The sequence below is a fragment of the Lathyrus oleraceus genome, chromosome 6 (genome assembly GCF_024323335.1).
Source record: "Lathyrus oleraceus cultivar Zhongwan6 chromosome 6, CAAS_Psat_ZW6_1.0, whole genome shotgun sequence".
Classification (NCBI taxonomy): domain Eukaryota; kingdom Viridiplantae; phylum Streptophyta; class Magnoliopsida; order Fabales; family Fabaceae; genus Lathyrus; species Lathyrus oleraceus.
The window spans coordinates 264,227,036-264,237,587 of NC_066584.1; the positions used below are offsets into that span (position 1 = coordinate 264,227,036).

General features: G+C 35.7%; 1 protein-coding gene and 1 pseudogene across 1 annotated transcript; one reads left to right on the plus strand and one right to left on the minus strand.

The window, feature by feature from the left end:
- Window positions 1-1,123: 1,123 nt before the first annotated feature.
- On the minus strand, window positions 1,124-4,392 carry LOC127091539 (MDIS1-interacting receptor like kinase 2-like; annotated as a pseudogene).
- A 2,069-nt stretch (window positions 4,393-6,461) lies between these two features.
- LOC127095080 (uncharacterized) lies at window positions 6,462-9,837 on the plus strand. Its single transcript, XM_051033822.1, has 9 exons — window positions 6,462-6,503; window positions 6,600-6,653; window positions 7,087-7,175; window positions 7,285-7,366; window positions 7,599-8,159; window positions 8,388-8,465; window positions 9,201-9,249; window positions 9,418-9,684; window positions 9,782-9,837. Exons 1-9 carry the CDS (start codon window positions 6,462-6,464, stop codon window positions 9,835-9,837), a joined length of 1,278 nt encoding a protein of 425 aa, XP_050889779.1.
- Window positions 9,838-10,552: the final 715 nt, after the last annotated feature.

A 10,552-nucleotide genomic window follows, 5' to 3' on the forward strand; every position in this document is an offset into this window, starting at 1 on the left:
TGTGGGGTATGATATCTGAGATAGATTTCAAGACAATATTGTCACTCTTGTTAAATCAGAATCCTACTTGCTACGCAAAGCTTCAGTTCATATACACCTTTGTTTATGCACAATCTTAGAAACGTTTGACGTTACTTCTAAAATCACCTTTTAAATTCAAGTGGGGGATTGTTAGAAATCTTAGAATGATGACAACTTGGAGTGGGAATTTGAATGATTTATTGACATTAAATGGACAATAAACGAGCACAAGTAAAAACTAATATGAAAGTGAATTTGAAAGGATTCATTTTAGTCTCACATAGGAGGGAACACAAAAATTAGTAGTGTATATATATTCCAACTTGGCCAAATGGGTTGGGCCCCAAGGGGTATCCAATTTTATAAAGGAGTAAGGACACACCATCAAGCCATCAAACCATCTAGACACACGCGCGCGCCGCTGTTGCTATCTGTCTGGCTCGGTCCTGCCCGAAAATTAATTAGTATTAATCAATTAATTAATTATGATGTGTCACTCATCAAAACCTACTTTGGACTGAGTTTGGTTTGCCCTCCAAGATCGTGTCAAAGTCTGACTTGCTGACCAAGCTAAAACGGTCAATAATGGGTCTGACATTTTCAACTCCTTCCCATGTTTTTTGCTCCGCTCAGTTGAGTCTTTTGTCTATAAATAGAGTTCATCAATTCATTTGCAACTCACTCCAGATTCCTAAACATTTCGGAATCTCTCTTCTCCCTCTCATTCTCTTCATCTCGTATATTTTTTCTTTTCTATTTTTTTTCGAGTGGTTTTTCGCGCCATCTACGACTGGATTATATTCAGATACTGCGAATGGTTTCAACACCATCTGAAGGTGTATTTTTTCGAATGATTCGTTACAATGCAAGTGATAATCGTTAAATTAAATGGAGACTTTGTCGAAACTCGACTGCATTATATAATTATTGACAATACGGCAAAACGTCTTAAAGAAAATGACTTAATACGATACTCATCCTAAGAATTTCTTTTGTGGTAAAATTTTCTAAACTGAAAACAACATTTCCAATATAAGTTCAAGAGACAATTATCAATACAAACTACAGAGTATTACTTTTTAATACAACAAAGTTACACCAACATTGACTTTCCGCTTTACTTTATTCTTAATATAAAACTTGTATCCTATAGTAAAAATCACCCATTTGATTTATGAGTGATGTTATGAGCAAAATTAACCCCTTGAATATTACTTTGACATTACAATCTCCTTGCAAACATGTTCCATTGTAGGGCGATAACGCGGACTCTCAGTCAAGCAATGACATGCAATCCTTATAATTGATACCAAATCTTTCCCAATATCATTCCTAGGATGAGGGAGACGTTTATCCAACTTATCAATCAACGACAAATCATCAATTTCAACACTTAAATCACTTGATTGCACCATTGTTGATACAAAATCTCCAGGGTGCTTTCCGAAAACTATTTCCAAAATTAATACTCCAAAACCGTACACATCACATTTTTCATTTACTTCCATTGTGTATGCAAGTTCTGTAACAAACAATGAGATGTAGACAATTATAACGTTGTTATGTATGTAATTGCAAAAATAAACTACAAAATAATTTAACCTGGAGCAGCGTATCCAAATGTTCCAACAAAAGAGGTCCAGTTTGATGAATCCGGACTTAGAAACTTAGCTGTTCCGAAGTCTGATACATGAGCTAGATATTCCAAATCCAAAATGACATTCTTGCTCGAGATATCGCGATGAACAATAGGAGGTGAACAATCATGATGCATATAGCATAAAGCATTTGCAACATCCTTAATGACATTCACCCTTCTATTCCAATCAAATCTAGTTGCTTGCTCATCGTCTTTCAAGATCTTGTCCATACTGCCATTCTCCAAGAGCTCATAAACCAAAAACGAATGCAATGGATGTGAACAATACCCATATAACTTCACAATGTTTCGATGTCGGATTTCTGTTAAAGCTTTGATCTCACTTTCAAAAGCTTTTAGATTTGACATATCTCCATTTTGTAATGAATGAAGTTTCTTCACAGCTACAACTTGTCCGGTAGGCAACTCTGCTCTGTAAACACTTCCATGTCCTCCAACTCCAATGAGATGCTTGTTGTCAAACTCTTCTGTGGCTTCGATAATATTCTCATACACCATTTTTCCATCGAAACTCCATATTGCAAATATGTTTCGATCATGTGACTCTTCTGTCGGTTTGCATTCTATTGTGACTGAAGTAAGCCAACAATAGTATATTTTCATGCCATAAACAAATAATGCTGACAATAGAGTGCCTAGAGTGATGGATAAAACTAACACCAAAAATTTTGTGGTCTTATAACTATGAAACTTTCCAGTTGATGGTGAGCAAGACATTAGGCCAGAAACATTACCAAACAAGCCTTTGTTATTTCCAATTGAAGCATTTTGGAAGGCTAGAATGCTTGGAATCGGACCCTCCAATTGATTGTAAGATATATCAACATTTGTCAAGGCTAACATATCACCATAACTAAAGGGAATGACACCAGAAAGGTTATTATGTGACAGATTCAATGTTTCTAAACAATTTAACTGTCCAAGCATTGCTGGTATGGTTCCATTCAAAACATTTCCACTAAGATCAAGATCTTCAATATATTTTAGTTCTCCAATCTCACTAGGAATGTTTCCTTCAAACTTATTTTTGCTCAATTTCAAGTGCAATAACATTGACAACCTTCCAAGTTGTTTTGGAATGGAGCCACTTAAATTATTTGATGAAAGCTCCAAGTTATTCAGCTTCTTCAATGATGCAATTTGTACCGGAATTTTTCCTAAAAGATGATTTCTACTTATTGAGAGTTGCATCAATGAAATTAAGTTGCCTAGCTCCTTTGGAATTCTTCCTGTAAGATGGTTTGAAGAGAGGTTAAGATAATGTAATTTTGTTGCTCTACCCAATTCTGGTGGAATGCTTCCTGTTAACTTATTATTGGATATTTTTAGGCTTGTGAGATTCTGACACTTTCCCCAATTTGGTGATAGATGGCCATAAAAATGATTATCACTTAATTCTATGTAGTCTAAATTTGGATACACACCAAAACTATCTGTTATATTACCAGTTAGTTGATTTTTTTGGAGCCTAACTCTAAAAAGGTTGGAACAGTTCTTCAAACTTGTTGGAACTAATCCTGTAAAATGATTTTCGGCAGCTGTGACCCTTTTCAACTTGCCTCCAACACAAATGTTGTGAGGTAGTTGACCTATGAAGTTATTATAATCTAGACTTAAAAGTTCAAAATTGGTAAGCCTATTCATTTCTATTGGAATATTGCCACCTAGTGCATTTGAGAAAAGTGATAAGCCACTGAGTTTTGTCAAAAAAGGTTATTGGATTGAAGGAGAATATTGTCCAAATTGACCAAGTTACCAATGGATGAAGGGATTGATCCGGAGAGGTTGTTATCTAACAACCGAAAATAGGAAAGGGAGTATAGATTTCCGATTTCAGTGGGAATCCTACCGGTGAGATGGTTGTTATAAAGATAAAGATGCTGTAAATTGCTCAAGTTTCCAATAGTAGAAGGGATTGTACCAAAGAGATGGTTCACAGACAAACTTAGTTCACTGATTTGTTTTAGAAATCCAATTTCTTGAGGAATGAAGCCATAAAGACTATTCATTCCCAAATATAGCTCCTTGACATTGATCAACTTTCCAATTTCACTAGGAATGTGGCCTAAAAGTGTGTTGTTATCTAACACGAGAGTTGATAAATTGGTCAACATTCCTATTGATATTGGTATAGACCCGGTGAGATTGCAGCTATGAAAATCAAGTATTTTTAGATTTATCAGTCTACCTATCTCAGATGGAATAATCCCCGTGAGATAATTCTCACTAAGATCAAGATAGGAGAGTTGGGACAAATTCCCAATGCTTACGGGAATAGTACCATAGAAGTTGTTCTGTGAAAAATCAAGAGTGTTTAGATTGGACAGTGCTTCAATATGATGTGGAACAACACCATAGAATAAGTTGTTTCTTAAAACTAAAGTATGGAGTTTTGGAAGTGACGAGAAATTGAGACTCTGAAACGTACCTTTAAGTCCAATATCGGTGAGGTTTACCTTGTTGATGGATTTAGACTCATAGTCACATTCAATTCTCTTCCAATCACAAGGATTATCACCAATCCATGATGAAAGCAAAGGCTGGCTATTGTTATCAAGGCTTGTAATTTCCACTTCAATAGAGCATCTGCCTCGCTGCCTTGAATATGGGGTGCAACAGTTGATGTGGCCATTACTACAAACACCCAAAGGCACAAAAGAAGACATGACATTGGAAAAAGCTTCATCTTCCCAAGAGTTGTGAAATTGTGAAATTTTGAACACAATGAACGTATTGTTACAGTAATTTTTAGTGAAAGTATATAATGGAATTAGAGAGTTATTATGATGCATTCAATTCAAGTATGGTCATCATAAAGTTGATTCACGATTGTGGAATGAACTTTGAAAAAGAAAAAAAAAAGTGTTGAATGGACATGGATATTTAACATTGTGAGGAAGTCATATTTTGTTATTGGAAAGTTGTTTCACGAGTGTGGAACAAAAGCAGATTTAATGACATTAATGCAATTTATGAAATCAAATTATGGAAAACTCACCATGATGTTTGAGCTGTTAAATCAATCAACAGTAAATATCGATATTAAATTCAAATCATTAACACAAGAATCATGTAAATTTAAATCATTAACACAAGAATCATTTGACCAATACATCATGTCCATTGACATTTAGGATTTGCTTGGCTTGATAGAAGAGAGTAGAGGGAAGAGTATTTAATGGAGAAGAAGGAAGTAAATATAATTTTTTTTTAATAATATATAAGTTTGAGATTTTTTTTTTAAAATATCCATTTTTAAAATTTTTTTTTTAAAATAATCAATTATTCAAAAAAAAATTATCAAAATAATCGGGTTTTACAGAGGATGCGTCAATCAATGTATGAAGAGGAGGCGCCAATAGCATTGGTGCATGCATTGGACTCCTCATGAGGAGGCGTCAATGCTAGTGGCGCCTACATTGGACCTCATGAGGAGGCGCCAATGCTAGTGGCTCCTATGTGCATTTGGTTGGTATATGCGCCAATTCATCTGGCGCATACACTCCCTGCTGTTTTTTTTTTTTTAAAAATAGTTTTTTTAATTTTTTTAATTGTTAATATTTAATTTTTATTATTTAATAAATAAGAAATAGTAATGAAAAAAAATAAATTCATTGATGATGTAATAATTGGTTACATTGGACTGAAATAAACTAATGATCGGCCCGATTATAACGTCCCCATGTTCCACATCCCGGTGCGTTAGTTTGTCTCCGAGGTCTCCCACGATTTTCTTGAGGTGTTTGGGGTCTTTGCGTGCTGACCTGATCGTGCGATGGCTGGTTGGAAGATCCGGCGAAAGTTTCAGTGGTATTTGACAGATATCTCATCATTTGCTCCCAATATCCGGAGGGGCCCTGGCCAACGACACTTCTGTAATGGAGTTCGGTGCCCATGTCATCGTAGTTAGGGCGTTGGGGTTGGGTGAATTGGGGACGGTATAGTTGCCCAAATTGGACTATTAAGTCGTTTTGGAAACGAAGCAATGGTTCCTGGGGCGTACTATAGTTAAACAATGGTTGGGTGTTATGTTGATGGGATGTTTGGGTGGTCATTGGTGGGCGGATATGATGAAGTGGCCCATATGAATCATCTGGGCTATAGACAGTTGTGGTTGCGGGGTTTGATTCTTGGTTTTGTGTTTTGGTGGGTGGTATGAATGGATTGCGATGTTGGATGGTTGGTTGTTGGGTGGTTGGCATGAACGGGTTGCGATGTTGGGTGTTTGGTTGTTGTGTGTATGTGGTTGGTTGATGTTGTGTGGTTGGTTGTTGGGTTTGGGTGGGTTCACATAGGGGTGTTCAAAACCAAACCGGCCCAATAAAAAACCGCAAACCGAACCTAACCAAACCGAAAACCGCAAAAACCGCATTTGGTTCGGATTTGTTTGGGCCACTTTATGACAGAACCGCGTGGTTTGGTTCGGTTTACGGTTTATATTTTGAAACCAAACCAAACCAAACCAAACCAAACCGCGTTATTTACAACCCATTTATTTTACACCAAACCCAAGCCCATTTCTAAAGAAAGAAACCTGAAATTCTGAAAACCTAGGGTTAGCAAGTTAGCAACAGAAGAAGGCAAAGAAAGACAAAATCGTGCACATGCAAAGGCAAAGACAAAATCGTATCGTACACAGAAGAAGGAAGAAGGCAAAGACAAATTAGTTTCTCATCTTCATCCTCTTCACAATCGAAAGGTAAATCTCTCGCTTCCTCATGTTTCAATTTCGTTTTTCATCTCCTCTTCTCTAATATCCCTTCTTCTCTCTTTCTTAGATATGACTATTGAGAAGGAAGTCAGTTCTGTTGCCGAAAATCAGGTAAAATATAGAAATTATTCTCTGTAATTTGTGAGTTTTTAGGGAGATGGGTGAGTTCATAATTTGTGGTTAGTTGTCAATGATTGATTGGTTCAGTTTTATGATGATGTGACAATGTTAGTTTGGGTTCAATTAGTTTGTTCAGTTATGGTTAAAATGCATATCTGGTTTGAATCAATGGATTGTGATCTCATGACTTGTTGCTGCTCATTTATTTGTTGTTGAATATGTGACCATTGTTGAATTTCTTGCATTGGTTGTTATTGATATGTTATGTTAATGGACTTTTGTGAAGTTATTATGATACCTTGTATGATAAAAAATTTGCTGTCATGATGCTTTGTGATGATTGAACTGCTTGCCCTGTTGTATTGCTCTTGATTGTATTTACTGTTGCAGCCTTGATGAATGATGCTTTGATCTATTATGCTTGATGTAGAATGTTAGGTTTGGATATGTTGGCGACAACTGATGTTTTACTGAGGGCTTATGAATGACAAGTTTGTTTGTATGATCATTGCAATTGGGTGCATGTGAATGGTTGCATTTCTTGTAAATGTTTGCATCATTAATATGATGTTAGGTCTGCTATGTGCATATGCGGGGTGAAATGCTTGATGACAGGGTTGCAACATTATTGATGTGCATATGCGTGGACTGGCTGGCTACAATGTATGGCGCATAATTGTTGGTTGCTACAGCCTGTTGTGAAATTTTTATGCTTAGCATGATGATTGGAAATGTGCAGCTTGATCTGTTACATGTTATGATGATGTGTTAGGTCTTCTATGATGCTTGTTTCTGCAGGTTTTGTGTGGTGCTGCAGTAGGATAGCCATGGCTTGTTTCTGCAGGTTTTGTGTGGTCTGCTATGATGCATGGTTTTGCAGGTTTTGTGTTAGGTTTTTTGTTCATGATTTCCTTTTATTGCCTTGGTTTGGTTTGGTCATGTATGGTGCATTGTTATGTCACTTGTTTGGTGCATTGTTATGTCACTTGTGATAAGATATTAAGTGAACTATATGCATACTCAATTAAGTGCAGTTTAAATATTATGCAGTAAATTAACAAACAGTATATGTATATATATTTGCAGTCTGAAAATAATCCATTGATGGCGATGCCTATAGCAAATCCATCTCAAACTATTGATTTGGACAAACATGAAGATGGTAATGTTCAAAAGAAAAAGAAAAGGAAAGTTGGAGAAGGTTGTGATTCTAATGCTAATGATTCTAATGATGGAGATTCAGGTAAACAAAAACCTTGTAGGCCTAAATCTTGGGTTTGGGATCATTTTACAAGAGACACTTTGGGTACTCGTGCTAAGTGTAATTGGTGTACGAAGTCGTATGCTGCTGATTCACACAAAAATGGAACCACCAATTTAAATAACCATTTGTTGCATCAATGTAAAAATATTCCCAAGAGTGTTCTTGATCCTACTCAAACCACTCTTAGCCTTCAAGAAGGCGGTAAAGCAACTAGTAATAATACACTTGTTGGTATCCATTTTGATGTTGAATTATGTAGACAAGCTTTAGCTAGAATGATAATTGTGGATGAGTTGTCTTTTTCGTTTGTTGAAAATGAAGGATTTCGTTATTTTATGAGTGTTACACAACCTAGGCTCCCACTTCCGGGAAGGATTTCAATTGCTAGGGATTGTTTGAGTCTTTACATGAGTGAAAAACATAAGTTTAGAGACTTGTTTACTAAAACAAATCAAAGTGTCTGTCTAACAACTGATACTTGGACTTCCGTGCAAAATATTAATTATATGGTTCTTACTGCGCATTTCATTGATCAAGACTGGAAGTTGCGTAAAAGAATTCTCAATTTTTGTCCAATAACATCTCATAAGGGAGAGATAATTGGGAAAAAGATTGAAAAGTGTTTGGAGGGTTGGATGATAGATAAGGTTTTCACCATCACAATTGATAATGCTGCTTCAAATGATGTTGCTATCTCTTACCTAAAAAATAGAATGGAGGATTGGAATTCACATCCATTAAAAGGAGAGCATTTACACGTCAAATGTTGTGCCCACATTCTTAACCTTGTTGTCAATGATGGGTTAAAGTTGAAGAAAATGCATTCTTCAATTTCCAAAATTAGGAGTGCGGTTCGATATGTTCGTCAGTCACCTGGCCGTTTAGATAGGTTTAGGACATGTATTAAAGAAGTTAGGATACAAGACAAGTCTACAGTGTAATATGATTGTCCCACTAGGTGGAACTCCACATACCTTATGCTTGAAAGCGCATTGAAGTTTCAAAAGGCCTTTAAAAGATTAGGTGAGAAGTGTGTTGAGTATGCGATGTTGGAAGGTGGTATCCCAAATAATGAGGATTGGGATAATGCCAAGTGTTTTGTGAAATTTTTGAAGTTGTTTTTTGAAATCACTACAAAGGTGTCAGGTTCAACTTATGTAACATCTTCTACATATTTCATGGAACATTGTAAGATATTGGGGGCATTGAAGACTTGGACGGAATATCATAAAGATGACCCATTACTTACAAATATGGATAATGCTATGAACGAAAAATATAATAAGTATTGGGGGGATGTCATAAAGATGAATAAGCTAGTCTTTATTGCTGTCATTTTTGATCCTCGGCGTAAGTTCCAGTTTATTCGGTGGGGATTGGATAAGTTTTATGATAAGGAAGTTGCTGATTCTCTGTGTGATAAGGTGAGGCAAACATTAAACAAAATGTTTGAAAGCTATAGTCTTTTCTTAAGTAAAGGCCAAGTCGAAAGTGATGCACAAGAAATAGAGCTATCAGAATTTGTTACATCTTCTGATCATATGGATGATCAATTTGAGAAGGACATGGACCAAGATTCAAATTTAAATAAAAATGAAGTGGATTTGTATCTCATGGAGACGAGGGAGAAGAAAAGTCAAGATTTTGACATCTTGAATTGGTGGAAGGTAAATTCCACCAAATACCCTACTCTTGGTATAATGGCTAGAGATATCTTGGCTATGCCAATATCTACTGTTGCTTCGGAGTCTGCTTTTAGCACCGGGGGTAGAGTTCTTAGTTGTTATAGGAGCTCTCTTACACCAAACACTGTTGAAGCTTTGATATGTGCACAAAATTGGTTAAGATCTTCCCCTTTGAAAGTGGATATTGAAGAGCACTTGGAAGACTTGGAGAAGCTCGAACAAGGTATATATAAATTTGTAAACTTTATTTGTTCATGATTCTATTTTATTCAATTGTTTGTTTTGTCTAACATTTGTTAATATATTTGATATATTTTTAGAAATGGCTCCGATCCCGCAACTAAATGAAGGATTTTCTGATATTGAATCTGATTAGTATACGTGCTTGAAAAGATGTTGAAGGATCTCTGTTTGTCGTCAAGAGGTATAATATATTTCTATGCTTTCTTTCTCTTGCATTGTTATTCACTTGGATCTTGAATCGGTTATTCTGATTTTTGTTCAGGAATGCTCAACCGTAGTTTCAGTTTATCGTTATGAATCGCAGAAATACAGGTTCAGATTTGTTGAAATTTTACTGTTCTTCAGATTTGGTATAAAGATCCTTTATATTTGTATAAGATCATGTTTTACTGTTTTGTTGATTACGTTAAATTGAAACCTAATGAACTTGTTATTGTTGCCATTGCTGCGCAAATCTTAATTCCTGAACTAATAATATCCAAATGTAGTTACTGCTTAATATTAATTCCATGATAGGTAATCAATCAAACAGTTTATCTTTGATGTTATTGTCTGCTGATTTCTTCTAAATTAATTATCGTCACTATGAAATATATTTACTACTTTCTGCATCAAACATTTTTATTGTCCCTACTCTCTGCGTCGGTTGTGTGTATGTCTGAATCTGTGTCATCTATTCCCTATTTGATTTGACCACTTTCTGTGATGTTTGTTATGGCAGAAAATCTAGTGGAGAATCTATTGGATTTTGAGTATGAACTTAAAAGTCCATACTTGTTATATCGGAATGCGTCGTAAGAAGTTAATGGTATATGGTTTTATAATGCAGAAGAATTTGAAGAAGTTGC

Excerpts from the sequence above, each read along its gene's own strand:
- LOC127095080 (XM_051033822.1), top strand. The coding sequence starts at position 6,462 with ATGACTATTGAGAAGGAAGTCAGTTCTGTTGCCGAAAATCAG. Across the intron at positions 7,176-7,284 it reads GTGGACTGGCTGGCTACAAT|GTCTTCTATGATGCTTGTTT; the intron begins GTATGGCGCATA and ends ATGATGTGTTAG. Across the intron at positions 9,685-9,781 it reads CTTGGAGAAGCTCGAACAAG|AAATGGCTCCGATCCCGCAA; the intron begins GTATATATAAAT and ends ATATATTTTTAG.